The sequence below is a fragment of the Prionailurus bengalensis genome, chromosome D2 (genome assembly GCF_016509475.1).
Source record: "Prionailurus bengalensis isolate Pbe53 chromosome D2, Fcat_Pben_1.1_paternal_pri, whole genome shotgun sequence".
NCBI lineage: Eukaryota > Metazoa > Chordata > Mammalia > Carnivora > Felidae > Prionailurus > Prionailurus bengalensis.
Genome location: NC_057351.1, coordinates 61974149 through 61995824, shown reverse-complemented (window position 1 = coordinate 61995824; position 21676 = coordinate 61974149). Strand labels below are relative to the sequence as shown.

The 21676-nt window shown below is 38.1% G+C and overlaps 1 protein-coding gene across 1 annotated transcript in view; it reads left to right on the top strand.

Annotated features, from left to right (window-relative positions):
* CFAP43 (cilia and flagella associated protein 43) overlaps positions 1 to 21676 on the top strand; it is a 119922-nt gene that overhangs the window by 22564 nt on the left and 75682 nt on the right. Inside the window, exons 7-10 of the mRNA XM_043597450.1 lie at positions 8358 to 8425; positions 10627 to 10758; positions 15944 to 16060; positions 18963 to 19043. Of these exons, the coding sequence (XP_043453385.1) occupies positions 8358 to 8425; positions 10627 to 10758; positions 15944 to 16060; positions 18963 to 19043 (398 nt within the window). The remainder of the gene's footprint in view (positions 1 to 8357; positions 8426 to 10626; positions 10759 to 15943; positions 16061 to 18962; positions 19044 to 21676) is intronic.

Here is a 21676-nt window from a genome sequence, read left to right as displayed (position 1 = left end):
ACTTTGTGCAATGCACTCTCCATTCCACTTATTCCACTCTCCATTCCTCTTGTTATTTCACTTCTTGATTTCTTCAGCAACCTTAGGACTGACTTCATTGGCCTTAATCTACACTAACCCAAAGCAGTCATCTCATCCTTGCCAAACTGTCCTTCTTGAAGACCATTTCAATTTTTTTTTAATGTTTCTTTATTTTTAAGACAGAGACAGAGCATGAACAGGGGAGGGGCAGAGAGAGAGAGAGACACAGAATCTGAAACAGGCTCCAGGCTCTGAGCTGTCAGCACAGAGCCCAACGCGGGGCTTGAACTCACGGACCGTGAGATCATGACCTGAGCCGAAGTCGGACGCTTAATGGACTGAGCCACCCAGGCCCCCCCTTGAAGACCATTTCAACATGCAATTCAGTGACTGCTTTGCCTTGATTCTACACTCTCTCTAATCTGATCCTACCTGCTCTATTTATATTATTTTCTTCTACTCCCCAGATTGAGTTTTCTGATCTAGCCAGTAATTTCTTCCTGTCTTTTCACAGACATGCCTCCTAGCTCACCCTCTTGCCGATTTACTCTCTGAATCCTTGACTTCCCAGCTCAATGCCACCACCTACAGCAAGTTTCCCCTAAGACAGTGCCCCTCATCTACTCTTAACTCCCATTCCCTGGCTTAGACTTCATTGAAGCCATTAGGTTTGACTTTCCTGCCCCAACCCTGGCTTCCTTTCACTGTCACCTGTACCCTCCAGGCTAAGTTCTCTTTAACCTTGCCTCCACAATGCCATCCCATAGCTCTCTACAAAGTGAACCCCTTTTGTGGCCTGCCTTCCCAGTTCCAGCTTCTCCCACATAAGCCTTGGAGAAGTTCTCATCATTCCTGTGCTGCCTCCAAATTCTGCCTGCTGGCATTTGTAGTTATCTTTGTCTAAGATGCCCTTCTCTTCCTGGTCTACCTGATGAGGTCATCCTCAGTGGATCCTTCCCTGTCTTCACCCCAACCTTAGGGTGAAATTCAGTGACCCTGTATGGGATTCATTGAGACTTGCTCCCTTGGTAGAGCCTCATCCTGTGCTTTCACAGTGTCCCATGTGCACGTCTGTGTTTCCCACTAGATATCAATTCTTTGAAGTCAAGAACTGTGTTTTACTCATCCTTTGGCTCCAGAGTTAAATCCCAGAGATTGCTACAGATTAGCACCTATATGTTTTTTTTAAACAAATTCTTTTTTTTAATTTAATTTTTATTTTTTAAATTTATATCTAAATTAGTTAGCATATAGTGCAACAATGATTTCAGTAGATTCCTTAGTGCCTCTTACCCATTTAGCCCATACCCCCTCCCACAACCCCTCCAGTAACCCTCAGTTTGTTATCCATATTTATGAGTCTTTTACGTTTTGTCCCCCTCACTGTTTTTATATTATTTTTGTTTCCCTTCCCTTATGTTCATCTGTTTTGTCTCTTAAAGTCCTCATATGAGTGAAGTCGTATGGTATTTGTCTTTCTCTGACTAATTTCACTTAGCATAATAACCTCCAGTTCCACCCACGTAGTTGCAAATGGCAAGATTTCCCTCTTTTTGATTGCTGAGTAGTACTCCATTGTATATATATGCCACATTTTCTTTATCCATTCATCCATCAATGGATATTTGGGCTATTTCCATACTTTGGGTATTGTTGATAGTGCTACTATAAACATGGGGGTGCATGTGTCCCTTTGAAACAGTACACTTGTATCCCTTGGATAAATGCCTAGTAGTGCAATTGCTGGGTCATAGGGTAGTTCTATTTTTAGTTTTTTGAGGAACCTCCATACTGTTTTCCAGAGTGGCTACACCAGCTTGCACCAACAATGCAAAAGTGATCCTCTTTCTCCATATTCTTGCCATTATCTGTTGTTGCCTGAGTTGTTAATGTTAGCCATTCTGACAGGTCCAAGGTGGTATCTCATTGGGGTTTTGATTTGTATTTCCCTGATGATGAGTGATGTTGAGCATTTTTTCATGTGTCAGTTGGCCATCTGGATGTCTTCTTTGGAGAAGTGTCTATTCATGTCTTTTGCCCATTTCTTCACTGGATTATTTGTTTTTTGGGTGTTGAGTCTGGTAAGTTCTTTATAGATTTTGGATACTAACTCTTTATCTGATATGTCGTTTGCAAATTCTTTCTCCCATTCTGTTGGTTGCCTTTTAGTTTTGCTGATTGTTTCCTTCACTGTGCAGAAGCTTTTTATTTTGGTGAGGTCCCAGTAGTTCATTTTTGCTTTTGTTTACCTTGCCTCTGGAGACGTGTTGAGTAAGAAGTTGCTGCAGCTAATATCAAAGAGGCTTTTGCCTGTTTTCTCCTTGAGGATTTTGATGGCTTCCTGTCTGACATTTAGGTATTTTTGAATTTATTTTTGTGTACAATATAAGAAAGTGGTCCAGGTTCATTCTTCTGCATGTCGCTGTCCATTTTTCCCAGCACCACTTGCTGAAGAAACTGTCTTTATTCCACTGGATATTCTTTCCTGCTTTGTCAAAGATTAGTTGGCCATACATTTGTGGGTCTATTTCTGGGTTCTCTATTCTGTTCCATTGATCTGAGTGTCTGTTTTGTGCCAGTACCATACTATCCTGATGATTACAGCTTTGTAGTATAACTTGAAGTCCGGGATTGTGATGCCTCCTGCCTTGGTTTTCTTTAACAAGATTGCTTTGGCTATTTGGGGTATTTTCTGGTTCCATGCAAATTTTGGGATTATTTGTTCTAGCTCTGTGAAGAATGCTGGTGTTATTTTGATAGGGATTGCATTGAATATGTAGATTGCTTTAGGTAGTATCAACATTTTAACAATATTTGTTCTTCCTATCCAGGAGCATGGAATCTTTTTCCTTTTTTTGTGTGTCTTCTTCAATTTCTTTCATAAGCTTTCTATAGTTTTCAGTGTATACATTTTTCACCTCTTTGGTTAGATTTATTCCCAGGTATTTTATGGTTTTTTGTGCCACTGTAAATGGGATCAATTCCTTTATTTCTCTTTCTGTTGCTTCATTGTTGGTGTATAGGAATGCAACTGATTTCTGTGCATTGATTTTATATCCTGCAACTTTGCTGAATTCATGAATTAATTCTAGCAGTTTTTGGGTGGAATATTTTGGGTTTTCCATATAGAGTATCGTGTCATCTGTGAAGAGTGAAAGTTTGACCTCCTCCTGGCATCCTCCTCTTGGATGCCTCTTATTTCTTTGTGTTGTATGGTTGCAGAGGCTAAGACTACCAATACTATGTTGAATAACAGTGGCGAGAGTGGACATCCCTGTCTTGTTCCTGACCTTAGGGGGAAAGCTCTCAGTTTTTCTCCATTGAGGATGATATTGGCATTGGGTCATTCATATATGGCTTTTATGATCTTCTCCTTCTATCCCTACTTTCTTGAGGGTTTTTATCAAGAAAGGATGCTCTATTTTGTCAAATGCTTTTTCTGCATCTATTGAGAGGATCATATGGCTCTTGTCCTTTCTTTTATTGATGTGATGAATTACGTTAATTGTTTTGCGGATATTGAACCAACCCTGCATCCCAGGTATAAATCCCACTTGGTCATGGTGAATAATTCTTTTAATGTATTGTTGGATCTGGTTGGCTAATATCTTGTTGAGGATTTTTGCATGCATGTTCATCAGGGAAATAGGTCTATAGTTCTCCTTTTTAGTGGGGTCTGTGTCTGGTTTTGGAATCAAGGTAATGTTGGCTTCATAGAAAGAGTTTGGGAGTTTTCCTTCCATTTCTATTTTTTGGAACAGCTTCAAAGGAATAGATGTTAACTCTTCCTTAGATGTTTGGTAGAATTCCCCTGGAAAGCCATCTGGCCCTGAACTCTTGTTTTTTGGGAGGTTTTTTATTACTAATTCGATTTCCTTACTGGTTATGGGTCTGTTCAAATTTTCTCCTTTCTGTTTCAGTTGTGGTAGTTTATGTGTTTCTAGGAATTTGTCCATTTCTTCCAGGTTGCCCATTTTATTGGCGTATAATTTCTCACACTATTCTCTTATTATTGTTTTTATTTCTGCTGTGTTGGTTGTGATCTCTCCTCTTTCATTCTTCATTTTATTTATTTGGGTCCTTTCCTTTTTCTTTTTGATCAAACTGACTAGTGGTTTATCAATTTTGTTAATTCTTTCAAAGAACCAGCTTCTGGTTTCATTGATCTGTTCTACTGTTTTTTTGGTTTCGATAGCATCAATTTCTGCTCTAATCTTTATTATTTCCTGACTTCTGCTGGCTTTGGGTTTTATTTGCTGTTCTTTTCCCAGCTTCTTAAGGTATAAGATTAGGTTGTGTATCTGAGATATTTCTTCCTTCTTTAGGAAGGCCTGGATTGCTATATACTTTCCTCTTATGACCGCCTTTGCTGCATCCTGGAGGTTTTGGGTTGTGATGTTATCATTTTAATTGGCTTCCATATACTTTTTAATTTCCTCTTTAACTTCTTGGTTAGCCCATTCATTCTTCTGTACAATGTTCTTCAGTCTCCAAGTATGTGTTACCTTTCCAATTTTTTCTTGTGGTTGATTTTGAATTTCATAGCATTGTGGTCTGAAAATATGCACAGTATGATCTTGATCTTTTTGTACTTGCTTAGGGCTGATTTGTGTCCCAGTATATGGTCTATTCTGGAGAATGTTCCATGTGCACTGGAGAACGTATTCTGCTGTTTTAGGATGAAATGTTCTGAATATATCTGTTAAATCCATCTGGTCCAGTGTGTCCTTCAAAGCCATTGTTTCCTTATTGATTTTTTGATTAGACGATCTGTCCATTGCTGTGAGTGGGTGTTGAAGTCTCCTACTCTTTTTTTTTTTAATTTTTTTTTAACGTTTATTTATTTTTGAGACAGAGAGAATCAGAGCATGAATGGGGGAGGGTCAGAGAGAGGGAGACACAGAATCTGAAACAGGCTCCAGGCTCTGAGCTGTCAGCACAGAGCCCGACTTGGGGCTCGAACTCATAGACCACGAGATCATGACCTGAGCCGAAGTCGGCCGCTTAACCGACTGAGCCACCCAGGCGCCCTAAAGTCTTCTACTCTTATGGTATTACTATCGATGAGTTTCTTTGTGATTAATTGACTTATATATTTGGGGGCTGCTACATTTGGCACATAAATGTTTACAAGTGTTATGTCTTCTTGGTGGATAGCCCCCTTGATTATGATATAATGCCCTTCTGCATCTCTTGATACAGTCTTTATTTTGAAGTCTAGATTGTCTGATATAAGTATGGCTACTCTGGCTTTCTTTTGGTGACCATTAGCATGATAGATGGTTTCTCCATCCCCTTATTTTCAATCTGAAGGTGTCTTTAGGTCTAAAGTGGGTCTCTTGTAAACAGCATGTAGATGGATCTTGTTTTCTTATCCATTCTGTTACCCTTTGTCTTTTGATTGGAGCATTGAGTCCATTGACATTTAGAGTGAGTACTGAAAGACATGAATTTATTGCTATTATGATGCTTGTAGAGTTGGAGTTTCTGGTGGTGTACTCTGGTCCTTTCTAATCTTTGTTGCTTATGGTATGTATGTATGTATGTATGTATATATGTATTTATATTTTCATCTTTTCTCCCCTCAGAGAGTCTCCCTTAAAATTTCTTGCAGGGTTGGTTTGGTGGTCACAAACTCCTTTAATTTTTGTTTGTCTGGGAAACTTCTTATCTCTCCTTCTATTTTTTTTTTTTAACGTTTATTTATTTTTGGGACAGAGAGAGACAGAGCATGAACGGGGGAGGGGCAGAGAGAGAGGGAGACACAGAATCGGAAACAGGCTCCAGGCTCTGAGCCATCAGCCCAGAGCCCGATGCGGGGCTCAAACTCACGGACCGCGAGATCATGACCTGGCTGAAGTCGGACGCTTAACCAACTGCGCCACCCAGGCGCCCCTCTCTCCTTCTATTTTGAATGACAGCCTTGCTGGATAAAGAATTCTTGGTTGCATATTTTTCTGTTAATCAAAATGAATATATCCTGCCACTCCTTTCTGGCTTGCCAAGTTTCTGTGGATAGGTCTACTGCAAACCTGCTCTGTCTTCCCTTGTATGTTAGGGACTTTTTTCCCTTGCTGCTTTCATGATTCTCTCCTTGCCTGAGTATTTTGTGAATTTGACTATGATATGCCTTATTGATGGTCGGTTTTTGTTGAATCTAATGGGGGTCCTCTGTGCTTCCTGGATTTTGATGTCTCTGTCTTTCCCCAGGTTAGGAAAATTTTCTGCTATGATTTGCTCACATAACCCTTCTACCCCTATTTCTCTCTCTTCCTCTTCTGGGACTCCTATGATTCTGATGTTGTTCCTTTTTAATGAGTCACTGATTTCTCTAATTCTTAAATCATGATCTTTTGCTTTAATGTCCCTTTTTTTTTTCTGCTTCATTATTCTCCCTAAGTTTGTCCTCTGTATTGCTGATTCTCTGTTCTGCCTCATCCATCCTTCCTTCCATGGCATCCATCCGTGATTGCAGCTCAGTTATAGCATTTTTTATTTCATCCTGACTAGTTTTTACTTCTTTTATCTCCTCAGAAAAGGATTCTAATCTACTTTCGACTCCAACTAGTATTCTTATTATCATGATTCTAAATTCTGGTTTAGACATCTTGCTTGTATCTGTGTTGGTTAAATTCCTGGCTGTCATTTCTTTGTGCTTTTTCTTTTGGGGTGAATTTCTACTGAATTGTGTGGTTCAGGTTGTGCAGATTGTTGTGTTAATCCTCAAATCAGTTTTCTAGGTATGCAGGATGGCTTAGTGTCGGTCTGGCTGTATTTCATGGATGCAAGACACACAAAAAACTTCCATGCTGTTTCACAATCTTGGCTCCTCCCTTTTAAAATGAACTCTAAAGCAATGTGCTTCATTTCCAAACTGTTGTCACATTTGTAATATGTTATACAAAATTTAGGACTTAATCATGCGTAGTCTTGTATTGCTCACTATTTCCTTCTTGCATACTATTCCTAATAATTTTCATGGTATATTATAAATGCTTTCATATAAATATTTACCTAGCCTCTACAATGTGTAAGATACCACACAAAGTGCCTCAGAGGTGACATAAGTGGCAAATATATGATTTTATAATATCTACCCTTAAGAGATTTCTATTTTATTGAAGAGAATTAAAGAAGTAGACAATTACATCCAGGTAGACTAAGATAATTTCATTAAAGAGAAATTTCACCAATTGCTATGTGAATTCAAATGAGGGAAACAGGCCATGTTAAGTCATTTTGAAGGTGACATTTGAAATGGCCCTTGAAGTTTGGGTTGTCACAAGCAGAGATGAGGGTAGGTGGAGTTTCTGGCAATGGTATCTGCATAGACAAGGAAAACTGCGGAAGGTTGTGATACAAGAAGTGGTCCAGTTTGTCTGAAAGCATTGAGTGTTACATAGGGCTAATGGGAAACAAACGGACATGTATACCATGTCTGACCTTGAATGTCCAGCTAAGGTGTTTCTACTTAATTGAGCTGACAGTGGGCAGACATCAAAAACTCCTGACTGGGGATGTACCCTAACTGGAATTGTGCATGGGAAGATTAGTTTAGCCATAATTCAGAAAAGGATAATCCTAGAAGGTGGCTCTAAGCATCAGGTACCTAGGCCAGGCCAGGAGTCATAAGAACCTCGGATCCAGGGGCACCTGGATTGGAAAAGAAGGAACTGTGGGGAGATGAATAGTCTTTGAAGGAAAGGACAGTATGCTTCTTAGCATCTGGCAAAATGCCAAGCATGTAACAGTAAAAAAGTAATTTGATGGATGCTGTATGAGCTTTTGATCTTATAGTTGTCATGGTTTATCTACATAAAAGGTAATACACTTTTGTTATTTTCCCCCCAAGGGCAATATGTTATTAGTAACATTTGTTCCTATGGAACATTTTTCTTTTTACTTTCTTTTTATCCTTTTTTGTTTATTTACTGAGATATGAATTTATATACCATAAAATGTACAAACCTTAAGTATGCAGCTTGATAATAACTTAGGTTTCATTTTATTTGTTTTTTTCTGGCATCTTATCTCTGACAACGCTTCCCTAAAATAAGAAAGTGCATTTGCTATATAATTCTACAGTGTTAGTTACACAGACCTGATGATACAGAACTTTAAAAAAATTCCTGTGATTTACATTAGTAATCAATGCTGAGCATCTTTTATGATTCATTGCTTGGGAGGCATTATAGCACATATTCTGATAGAAAGCTGACTTTTGGTAAGGATTACAAAGAAAGGACTAGTACTAGGAAAGAAAATGAAATTAATTGATTTGTACTGCACTTTTAAATATGTGTCACCTGTTTTACCTTGTTTTTCTTTGCCAAAAGAGGGATGTCATCTGATTAATCCAGTCACCATGGCATATCAGAAGGGAGGCGTGCTGATTTCTGGAATTGTAATGTATTTTTTCTTCAAAATTAATTGCTTTCAAGAGTATATATAGCTTCCATTTGTTGCCACTTACTATTATGAGCCATAATTTGGGACAACAGGTTCTGTCTGATTATTAATTAAAATTATTCCCTTTTTGGATGCTTGCTATTATAAAACTTTTTATATGAAGAATGTTTTAAATATATATAAAAGTAGAACAGTATAATGAACTGCCATGTATCTAGACTATTGCAAATAATCAAAAATAGAGTTAAAAACTCCAAGTCCCCCAAAACACCTAATTAATATCTGTCACCCAGCTTCATGCCTGTTTGTGCACTTAACATCTTAGGTTGTCAGATACACATGGAACCTTTTGTCTAAGCTTCAGCTTACCTTCTTGTGCATACCCAGTTAGCTTACATGTATCAGATTGTTATTGTTCATATTAGAGTTAGCATTAATGACCTACATTTACTTGGTGCTTATTTGGTGCCAGGCGTCATGCTAAGTGCTTTCCTTGTATTATCTTACTGGTTTTTGTAATGACCCTATCAAGTAGGAACTATTGACATCCTCCTTATACAGAGGAAGGAGCCAAGCCTTACAGAGTTCACCAGCCAGTAAATGTGGTAGTTGAGGCTTGAACCCAGGTGTGTCAAACTCCAGAGTTTTTGCTATCATTTATTAGAGCACACAGTCTCAGTTAAGTATGAAAAGGGCTCAGACCACATTGCTTTTCTGTGGTATTGTAATTAGTGGTAAGGTTTGGAGCCAACCTACACTAAAGTCTCAGCTCTACTGGTTGATGTCCCAAGACCGCTGTTAGCTTTGTCTCTTCCATTGCCAGAGATCACATTTCCAGGACCCTGAGGGTAGTTAGGCAAGGATGTCAGGGTGAAAGATGTAGCTCCACCAATGAGAAGCAGTTTGGAGCTCATACACCTACACTTGGTTGATAATCACCCCACCAACCTTGCAACAGACTATTCCCACTCCCTCACCTCCTACATTTAGTCTGCATTTATAGCCTTTTCTGACTCTGTCCTTCTCAAGCCCATCCTTGGCATTTTTAAAAACCTAGTTTAGGGGTACCTGGCTGGCTCAGTTAGTAGAGCCTGTGACTCTTGATGTCAGGGTTGTGAGTTCAAGCCCCACATTGGGTAGAGAGATTATTTTTAAAATAAAATAAAAATTGGGGCGCCTGGGTGGCACAGTCGGTTTAAGCGTCCGACTTCAGCCAGGTCACGATCTCGCGGTCCGTGAGTTCGAGCCCTGCGTCAGGCTCTGGGCTGATGGCTCAGAGCCTGGAGCCTGTTTCCGATTCTGTGTCTCCCTCTCTCTCTGCCCCTCCCCCGTTCATGCTCTGTCTCTCTCTGTCCCAAAAATAAATAAACGTTGCAAAAAAAAAAAAAATTTAAAATAAAATAAAAAAAAACCCCACTAGTTTAAAAGAGTGGTGGGAGCATCTGCTCCATGAATTATGGAAAATGGTGATGAGTTTGGAGAAAACACCTTGCATGTTTTATCCCCCAGGTCTCAAGTATCTGAATCCAGCCATCTCACCAATCCATTTATTTTAGTTATAGTGGGATCTAATCTAGAAATGATGAATGAATTTGTCCAAAGCCTCTTCACTACTGTAAAAATAACTCAAATTCATCTTGAGGATAGTTAAATTAACCTAAGTCTGTTTACAACCAACCAACCCATTTTTACTGAGTACTAGCACTGTGAGAGGAACTCGAAAGGAGGATATAAAGGAAATAAACACCACATACCCTACCTTTGAATCATTTAGGGAGAAAAGAAATACGCATAATAGTGATTAAATAATTACATTAAGGCTAGTGTTCCTTGAAGTAAGGAGACTGCTATACATAAGCCATACGATAAACTGCTTCATTTGCCCCACCTCCTGTATAATGAAGAATTTGGTAAAAAAGATAGATGCTAGAGGAGTTCAAAGAAAGGGGAGATCAGTAAAATTTTAGGTCACAAAATTTTGTGTCACAAAAGAAATAAAATTGACACTAAGCCAGGAAAGATGGTTAAAAGTTGCCTAAATAAAGAGGGCATTCTAGATAATGTAAACGTTGATGATGATTCCAAAATAAACTGTGGATGGTAGCCAATATGTTTTAGCTCATTTGACATGAAAAGTATACATGCATTGACTGAGGCTGATTTTCTGTGTTTATCTCATTGTTTTTTGGTCTCTAGGATGGCTTTGTGTATTCTTTTATAATTAAAGATTTACATTACAAAATAGAGGATTTTCTTCAGGTTGAAGAGCCTGTGGAACATATGATGTTTTCTCCAAGTTACCAAATGTTGCTGATTCAAACAGAGAAGGTATGCTAGATGGCATTTCTTGATGTATAATTTTCAAATATTGTTATTATTATTATCATTGCACTCCAAGAATAACAAGCATAGTGCTGCATAGTGATACTCTACTAGTTGTGACCCCTTAGGTTACAAATGAAAAAATACCCAACTTAAAAGGCCTAAATACCAATAGGTTTTTTGTTGTTGTTGTTGTTACTATTCATTTGTTTGTATTTGTACATGTAACTAAAAGGGCAAGCCCCTGAATTCAGGGGCTCCCATGATGCTGCTGGCCTTGTTTTGTGGCCATATCTTGGCTCTGTTTGCTCTCTGCTGTCACCTTTTCCATGCAGACTCTTTCCTGAGATGTCAAGGGGGCCTCCTGCAACTCCAGTTTATATTTCTACCTTCATGGTGACCCTAGTGGAAAGACATCAGCTGGGAAAAAATGTCCTGGAATTTAGACTCATTGTACTTACTTGGGTCACCTCTCTACCCCTGTGGCAATTACTATGTCCAGGAGAATTCTAAGCTGTCATTGATCAGGCCTGTCACATGCCTACCCTTGAACCCTGGGTAGAGTCAACCCAACCAAACATGGATTGAGATTGGGGTCATGGATGGTTCTGTAAGAGAAGGAGAGAAGAGGAGTAAATGCAGGATAAAACCAAATTTTATATATATATATATCTATCTCAATTATACTGTTAGAATGGCTCCGAATTAGTGGATTGACCCTCAACAGTCAGGATTAGCAGCAGTTTATATTTTTAGGCATGGCCTTAGATGGATTACAAAAAAAGATCAATGATTTTCTACCTAAAAGAAACTTAAATTTAAATATGGAAAGATTTCACTTTCTGGTAAATATCTGAAGTTAAAACAATTATGCTAACTATGTTTTCATAAATACAGTTTTAACAAATAAATGACAAACCTAAAATATCTATGGAGAACAGGAAACAATAAAAGACATAACATAACAGGGGCGCCTTGGTGGCTCAGTCAGTTAAGCGTCTGACTTCAGCTCAGGTCATGATCTCACGGTTTGTGAGTTCGAGCCCCACGTCGGGCTCTGTGCTGACAGCTCAGAGCCTGGAGCCTGCTTCGGATTCTGTGTCTCCCTCTCTCTCTGCCTCTCCCTCACTTGTGCTCTGTCTGTCTGTCTGTCTCTCTCTCTCTCTCAAAAATAAATAAAATGTAGAAAAAAAATTTAAAAAAAAGATATAACAGAAGAGAGAAAGACTGAAATAAAAATTCTAAAAGAGAAAAATACACTAACAAAGTAAAAATTAAATGGCTATGTCTGACAAAATATTGGACATAGCCAAACAGAGAATTCATGAACTGGAAGACAGAGCAGAAGTTATCCAGAAGGTAGCTTAGAGATGCAAAAGGATAGGATATACAGAAGGGAGAGTAAGAGACATGAATGATACAGTGAAAAAAATCTAACATATGCTTAATTGGAATCCCAGAGAGGAGAGAGAGTGAGGCAGAGACAATATTTAAAGAGATATTTAAAAAAAAGAGATTTTCTAGACTGATTAAAGACATGAATTTACAGATTCAAGAGGACCAGTGAATCTCAAGCAGAATACATAAAAGATATCCACACTTAGACTTAACAAAGTGAAATTCATGAAAACCAAAGGCAGAGAAAATCTTAAAAGCAATCAGAGAGAGAAACAGATTATTTCAAGAAATTTCAATTAGACTAACAGCTGACTTCTCTGTGGCAATAATGTAAGTAAGGAATAGTTAAATGCTATCTTCCATATATAGCAAGGGTCAGCAAACTATTGCCCTGTAAGCCCAAACCAGCCTGCTGCTTGTTTTTATAAATCAAGTTTTATTGGAACACAGTGACACCCATTCATTTATGTATTGTCTATGGCTGCTTTCACACTACAATGGTAGAATGAAGTCATTGTGAGAGATCACATGGCATGCAAAGCCTAAGATATTTACTTTGTGTCCCTTTATAGAAAAAGTATGCTGACCCCTGATGTAGTGAAATGAGGTAACTACCACCCGGAATTCTACACCCAGTGAAAGTTCTTTTCAGTATAGGGTTGAAAAAAAGCATTTTTAGACACTCCAAAACTGACTGTAAGCAGCAGACCATCACTAGAGAAAATTCTAAAGAATGTACTTCAAGCGGGAGGAAAATGATCCCAGATGGAAGTATTGTGTTATAAGAATGAATAGCAGTAAATGTGTAGAGAAATGTAAATGAACACTGCCTAACAGCAAAAATAATGTGAAGTTAGGTTTAGAAATAACATTGAATTAAAATCCTAGACAACAATAATGTAAACTGGAGGGGAAGGAGTAAATGGAATAAAGTGTTTCAATTTCATTGTTTACTTTCCCAGGCAGAAAGTAAGGTTTTAAGTAACCTTGTGGTGTTTATAAATTAGGTTTACATGTTGTAATTTCTTTTTTTTTTTTTTACATTTATTTATTTTTGATAGAGACAAAGCACAAGTCAGGGTGGGGGGGAGACAGAGAGAGAAGGAGACACAGAATCTGAAGCAGGCTTCAGGCTGCGAGCTGTCAGCACAGAGCCTGATGCGGGGCTCGAACTCACGAACCGTGAGATATGACCTGAGCTGAAGTCAGACACTTAACCGACTGAGCCACCCAGGTACCCATACATGTTGTAGCTTCTAAGGTAACCACCAAAAGATCTGAAACAGTAGATGAAATTTCTACACTATAGATGGAGAAAGTGAAATACTTTTTTTAAAAGAGCAACCCAAAACAAGGTAAGAAAAGAGAAAAAGAAACAAGAAAGTAGAAAGCATAAATTAAAATGTAATATTTAAACTCATATATATTAGTAATTACAATAAAAGTAAAACAATAGTTGATTTACTTAAAAGGCAAAGGTTACAATACCGAATTAAAAAAAAATACAAAACCCAATTATGCACTGTTTACAAGTGACACAGCCAAAGCATAAGCATGCAGTGAGATTGAAAGTAAATAAAAGTTTTTTAGGGGCACCTGGGTGGCTCAGTCAGTTAAGCGTCTGACTTCAGGTCAGGTGGTGATCTCACAGTCTGTGAGTTCGAGCCCCACGTTGGGCTCTGTGCTGACAGCTCGGAGCCTGGAGCCTGCTTCAGATTCTGTATCTCCCTCTCTCTCTAACCCTCCCCTGCTCATGCTCTGTCTTTGTCTCAAAAATAAATAAAAACATTAAAAAAAATTAGAAAGTAAATAAAAGTTTTTAAAAATACAGTAACATTGAAAGTAAATTTAAAAATTGAAAGTAAGTAAAATTAAGACAGAAAAATATCTAACATGCAAACATTAACAACAACAAAAAAGCCAGTGGTGATATATTTATTAGGCAAAAATCATTACTGGAGACAAATGGACTTATTTCAAGAATAGTAAAAGGTTAAATTCACCAGGAATATATAAACATTAAAAAAAACATATGTACTAAATAAAATAGTCCCAAAATATATAAAGCAAAATGTGGCAAAATGACAAGGAGAAGCAAAGTCATAATCTCAATGGGACACCTTAATACACTTTTCTCAGTACAGGATAGAGTAAACTGTATCCCCAACATAGCAGCCAAAGTGAGAACAACTGTTGTGTTTACTCTTCAGAACCCTCCAGTGATTTCCCATGTTCTTCTGACTAAGAGCCAAAATCCTCACTGTGCTTTACAAGGCTCTTCATGATATGGGTTCTGTTCTCACTGGGCCTTGTCTCCCCCTGCTCTGCTTCTTGTTCATCCTGTTCCAGTCATGCTGGCAATAATGCTGTTTTCTTTAATTCACAAGGCATGTTCATCCTTCACGGTCTTTGCACTGGCTGTTCGCTCTGTTTGGAATGCTATTCCCACAGAATGCACATGAATCCTTTTTTTCCTCATTTCCTTCAAGTCTTTTCTCTAAAGTTACCTCAGTAAAGCCTTCCTTGGCTACTTGGTTGAAAATCCCACTCTCTTATTTTATCATGTCTTACCTTCTTTCCCTGCTTTATATTTTTGAGTCTTACAAGTACTGCTGTTTAACTTACAATATATCCTATTTAGATACCTTGTCTATTGTCTGAATGCCCCAGCAGAATGTAAGCTCCATGAGGGCAGGGAATTTTTGCCTGTTTTGTCCTCTGCTATCGTCCCAGCATGCAGAGCCATGCCAGGCCAGTGTATCCATTCAATATTTGCTGAAGGAATGAATGAAAATTAAAATCAGTAAGTATCTATCAAATTTAGACTCTACAGAATTGTATTTTTTAGACCAACAAGAACAGGAGTATTCATGTTTAACTCAAGGAAATGTGAAGAACTCGTCTTCAGTTGAAAGCCGATTTCTTACTGCTAGTTAAGTGGCTCTACCATATTACAGTTACTTGGCAGAGAGTCATAACTTACAGGATAGATTTTTTTTTGAGAGGTGAATTTGGCAGCTGAGAACGATAAATAAGTCATAAAGTAACAGCTTCAGCCCCACCTCCACAATTTCCACAAAGGCTTATTTAAAAGTTTTTTTTTTTTTTTAATTTTTTTTTTCAACGTTTATTTATTTTTGGGACAGAGAGAGACAGAGCATGAACGGGGGAGGGGCAGAGAGAGAGGGAGACACAGAATTGGAAACAGGCTCCAGGCTCTGAGCCATCAGCCCAGAGCCCGATGCAGGGCTCGAACTCACGGACCGCGAGATCGTGACCTGGCTGAAGTCGGATGCCTAACCGACTGCGCCACCCAGGCGCCCCTAAAAGTTTTTATCAGTGCCCACCACCGTCTAGTATGTGATTAAGACTTACTCGTTCACCATAACAATTTTTCTGGTTTTCCACATTTCACAAATTTTTTGTATAAATATTTTTGAAGTCAGGAAGAAGTGTTATGTTTTATACCTTAAAAAATGAATGCTTGGAATTGGAGAAAAGAAGAAAGTCCTATTTGTTGATTATTTTAAATGATGTGTGAGTGAATGAATCAATCAATAAACAAATTAAGCATCTAGATTTTAAGCTCTTCAAGGTCAAGGCCTTATTGGAGTTGATCTCTAATTTCCCTTCACCTATTCCCACACAGTGCCTTGCTCATAGTAGGCATTTAATAAATAGTTGCTGAACTGCACACACAACAATTACATCATATTTCTTTTTCTTTCTTTCTTTCTTTCTTTCTTTCTTTCTTTCTTTTCTTTTTTTTTTTTTTTTTTTGTATATTTAACAGGGATCCATTTATATTTACACTTTTGGTGAGGAGCCAACCTTTAATAGAGTCCTAGAGGCTTGTGATGGGAAATTTCAGGCAATTGACTTTATCTCACCTGGAAATGAATACTGCATGGTAAGGAATATTTTAGCATTTCACGGTAGGATTTAAAGATAAGATTTTGGAAGTTTATGTGCAACCTTATACAAATAGGAGCCAGAGGGTATTAAGGATGTGGTAGAAATGCCAACCACTTCCATCACTGAATGTCCTCCCCAGTTAGAATGACATCATTATATTTTGACTTCATAACATTAAGTCTCTGAAAACATCCAGAGCAATTAAAATCTGAGGAGTCGGGGCGCCTGGGTGGCTCAGTCAGTTAAGCCTACGACTTTGGCCCCACTCATGCTCTATCTCTCTCTGTCTCTCAGAAATAAATAAATGTAAAATCTGAGGAGCCATCCTGTTTATATTCATCACCCAAGTTTTCCAAGCCAGAGCTTTAAACAGATTCATCGGTCATGAGTTATTAACACTCATTAAACTAGTAGTATTTACCCTTTGTCAGAGTAGTATAGACCCTCTGAGGATGGAAATGAAATACTTGCCATGCACAAAAAATGAATTTGACCTACTTAGGAAAAAAAACCCAACTGCTACATTTTGGAAAGAAACTGTTTTCTTCCTGGTGTTTAGCTGTTTACTTTTTATTGATCTCAAGAAACATTTCATTTTTCATATGGTTTATCAACAAATCCATTAAAATTTTGGGAGTTCTAGCAAAAATATGTACAAGATCTATATGAGAAAAGTTACAAAACTCCTTTGAATGAAATCAAACAAGATCTAAATAAATGGACAAATATTCCATGCACATGGATAAGAAGACTCAAAATCGTTAAGGTATCAGTTCTTTCCAAACTTTCCAAACTTATCAGCGCCCACCACAGTCTAGTATGTGGTAAGATTCAATGCAATCCCAATCAAAATCCCAGCAAGTTATTTTGTGGATATCAATAAACTGATTCTGAAGTTTATATGGAGAAGCAAAGATTCAGAATTGCAAATACAATATTGAAGAAAAAAATGTATGACCAACACCACCCAATTTTCAAGATTTATTTTAAAGCTACAGTAATCAAGACAGTATGGTATTGGTGAACAACTGGACAAATAGATGAATGGAACAGAAGAGAGGACCTAGAAATAGATCCATACAAATATAGTTGACTGACCTTTGACAAAGGAGCAAAAACAATTCAGTTGAGAAGGGACAGTCTTTTACCAAATGGTGCAGGAACAACTGGACATCCACATGCAAAATCATCATCATTGTCATCATCATTGAGTCACAGATTTTACACCTTCCAAAAGAATTAACTCACACTGGACCTAAATGTAAAATGAAAAACTATAAATTCCCATAAAATAGCATAGGAGTTTGGCAATGACTTTTTCAACACAATACAAAACATAATCCATGAAAGGAAAAACTGATACGTTGGACTTCATTAAAATCAAAGGCTGATACACTAGGAAAGACAATATTAAAAGAAAGTAAAGACAAGCCACAGACAGGGAGAAAAATCTTTGTAAAATATGTATCTGATGATGGACTGGTTTCCAAAATGTGCAAAACATTCTTATAGCTCAACACTAAGAAAATAATCAACTCCAGTAAAAAAAATGAGCAACACATTGGAATACTTTACCACAGAAAATATACAGATAGCAAAGAAGTATATGAAAAGGTGTTCAACATTAGTCATCATTTAGAGAATTGCAAATTAAAGCAATGAGATGACACCACACACCTATTAGAATGTCTAAAATCTAAAACGTGGACAATACCAAGTGCTAGTGAGGATATTGCAGCAACAGAAGCAATTACTCATTGCCTATAGGAATCAAAATGGTAGATCAACTTTGCAAGTTTGGCCCTTTCTCACAAAGCTAAACACTCTCTTACCTTATGATTCAGCAACTGGGCCTCTTGGTATTTGAAAACCAATTTGAAAACTGGGCCTCTTGGTAGTTGAAAACGTGTGCCCACACAAAAACCTATACATGAATGTTTATAGCAAGTTTATTCATAATTGCCAAAACGTGGAAGTAACCAAGATATCCCCTGGTAGGTGAATGAATAAACAAACTGTGATATATCCATACAATGGAATATTATCCAGCACTAAGAATAAATGAGCTATTAAATTGTGAAAGGATATAGAAGAGCCTTAAATGCATAATGTTAAGTGAAAGAAGCCAATTTGGGAAAAAGCTATATGATTCATTCTATGTGATGTTCGGGAAAAAGAAAAACTATGGAGACAGTAAAAAGATCAGGGGCTGCCAGGGACTCAGTGGGAAGGAGGGAGGGAAAGATGGAGGTGGAACACAGCGAATTTTTAGGGCAGTGAAACTATTCTGTATGACACTGTGATGGCGGATACATATTATACATTTGTTAAAGCCTGTAGGATGTATGACACAGAGAGAACCCTAATACGGACTATGGGCTTTAATCAATAATAATGTATCAATGTTGGCTCCTCAATTGTAACAAATGTACTACACTGAAGGCAAGATAATAATAGCGGAAATTTTATGTATCTGGTGGGGGGAGGGTAAGGGCAACTTTGTACTTTCTGCTCAAAATTTCTATAGTACTGAAACTGGTCTTAAAAGCAAAATCTATTAGTTTAAAAAATGTATAATTTCTTGTTTCTAGCTTTACTCATTAAGCGATAATCCTGTTGAATTTCTAAGTGATTATGTTACATGGAAAAAAATTTTTGATTTCACTTTTCTGATCCTAAATAGTTATTATGTGTTACTTAAATTGTATTAAAGATAATTTAATTTTTGTTTAAATCAGAAGTACTGGTGTTGTGATTGTCATCATAATCCATACAAGTAAAATGAAGTATTATAGTAAGTCATCCAAGTTATTGACCTACTAAAAAGGGATTTAGAATATGATTCTATAACAGAGTCTTGTTTTCTGTTTAGGGTTTTATTTTTCTTTCTTTTACAGACACTCACACATTCAGGGGAAGTTTGTGTTTGGTGTTTAGAAGATGGTACTTGTGCCAGCAGGATTTGTCTGAATACCCCAGTAAGTGTGGCTTAGAAATGGATTGAAATATTGAATTCTAATCTAATCTATGTTTTCATATTTACATGTCAATAGTCTATGGAAATACTTGTTACACATGCCAGTAGGGCATTTTTACCCTCTGTATGTAGAGTAATTCCTGTGTATAAAGTATATTCCGCAGCCCGGAAGGTAGAATATAAGGTACGGTATTGGTGTATACCAACATTGTCTGTGGTGGCAATTGTTTCTGAGGTCCTAGTGGTTTATATCTCACTCACGCTGTAAGTTCCCTGTGGTTTGGCAGGGTCTCTGCTCCACACAGTCTCTCTCTCAGGGAGCCAGGCTGACGGAGGCTGACTCATAGCTCCTCAATGCCATGGGTATGGGAAGGGAGTGTTTGAGGGTCTTGAAGTAGCACTTAGGTGCTTTTACTCAGAAATGAATCACCCCCCTCGACCATAACTAGTTAAATCTCCCCATCTAACCTCAAGGAGGTCATTTAGAAATGAAAGAAAATTGCTACTCTAACCAGCTTGAACCAAAATTAAGGAAGTGGGAGGTGTTGGCTTAATTGACTATAAAGTATAGAACTTGTCCGGCCTCAGATGTGGTTCCGTCCAGCAACTCAAATGATATTATCAAGGATCTTGGTTTTTTCTCTATATCTTTAGTTTCACCCTAGGCATCTTTTAGTGGTACCCAAATGCCACAGGTGTCAGCCTCATGGGTGTCAGACCATCAAGGAAGAAAGCCTCCTCCAGTGGGAGGAGGAAGAGAAAAGAAGCTTCTCCTTTCCCCAAGGCTAAATGTCTTCTAATGTCTTTTTTTTTTAATTTATTTATTTATTGTGTTATAGGGAGAAAGTAAGAGGGGAGGGCCAAAGAGAGAAGGAGAGAGAATCCCAAGCAGGCTCTACACTGTCAGCACAGAGCCTGACACGAGGCTTGATCTCATGAACTGCGAGATCATGACTTGAGCTGAAATCAAGAGTCAGCTGCTCAGCTCACTGAGGCACTCACGCACCCCATTTTCTAATGTCTTAATAACATCCCTGAACTAGTCACTGTGGACAGAGGAATGAGAAATGCTAATTGACTTAAGCTTAGCCTTGAAAATGGGAGTCAGATCTGTTTCACTGAATCTCCAAAATAGGAGAGATGGTTTCTCAATAGATATTCCAGAAATTTTCCAAAAGGAAGGTGTATGGATGCGGAGTGGCAAACCACAATTGCTCACAACACTCACCGCAAGGTGATCCCAGTATTTCTGCTATGTTCATAGTACATTTTACATAAAATAACATTTCTAAAACATAAAAGGACCAAGAAACAATGGCAATGCTATTTCTCCCTGAAATCATCATTTGATGTATTCTACAGTTCTAGATAAGATATGGATCTTGGTAGTAGGTAGGGAGGTTACAGTCCTTCCCCTTTATAAAATTAAAATCTCAATTATAAGACAAGAGGAAACATCACACCTCACTTAAGAGGGATTATAAGATGCAAAGGCACGTAATTCAATGGGATATATAAAACTCACCCCAACAAATAAACCTAAAAATTCTTACCTAAAAGACTGAAATGTGAGTAGACTGCATGTTCTAGTGACAAGAGCTCATATGTATTCATTTCTGTTAGAATTACTAGAGCTTGAAGAGATCTTCAAGTTCATCACATCTCCTTTTACAAATGAGAGGCATACAAATGGTTAACAACCTACCTGAGAGTCTCTCTAATCAGGGCTCACTTTGTTCTTCTTGGCTAAAGAGAGATAGAGGCACCGTGAGAAGGCTCGCTTTCTGTACCAGATCTCTCCTTCACCCAACCAGAGGGGAGACATTCAAACAGCTTTCACAGTTAATTTGACAAATGTTCACTGAACTCCAAACCAGGCATGGCACACTCATATGGTTCAGCCTGCACTGGGGACAACTGGTGGTTGCCCCTTCCTGAACAATACTGCTGCCTTGTGGGGAATTGGTAAGTGCACGGACCCAGCAATACTGAGGCCAGGTCCCCTGCCTGTGCCCGGGACTGTGTTCCTCATGAACATTTTAGGCAGAGACCCCGGCCCAGCACTGGGATGGGAGGATGTCTGGACATTAGTAGCTTCCCTTGATGGCACTTGCTAAGGAACAGAAGACCCCTCCAGATATTGCTGTATATTTTTAACCCGGCCGACCATTGCCCGGGAATGGACGATAATTTCAACTGATTATTTTGAGAACACACACACACACACACACACACACACACACACACACAGATCCCATAAAGACTTTTAGTTGAAAAAGAGGAAAAAAGAAAAACCCTCACTATTCACTATTTCGTTTCCAGTTTCACACTGAGATACCACTATAAAGACTCAACCTTGGAAAATTCACCTTTAAAAATAAAATAAAGACATGCTTGGTTGGACAACTGTACACGCTAATGAGTTCTCATCTTTGTCGCCAGCTATGGGATCCTGAAGCAAATTGCTACATTTTTCTTGGCCTCCATTTTCTGTTCTACCAAATGATTATCTCTTAAAGTCTTTTCTATTTCTAACATTCTATGATCGTATTCAAAACAGCCTACAAAGTATAATTATAGAGGAATGAATCTGATTGCTTCAGCGTCGTGAAAGCAGATTTACTCCCCTAGACC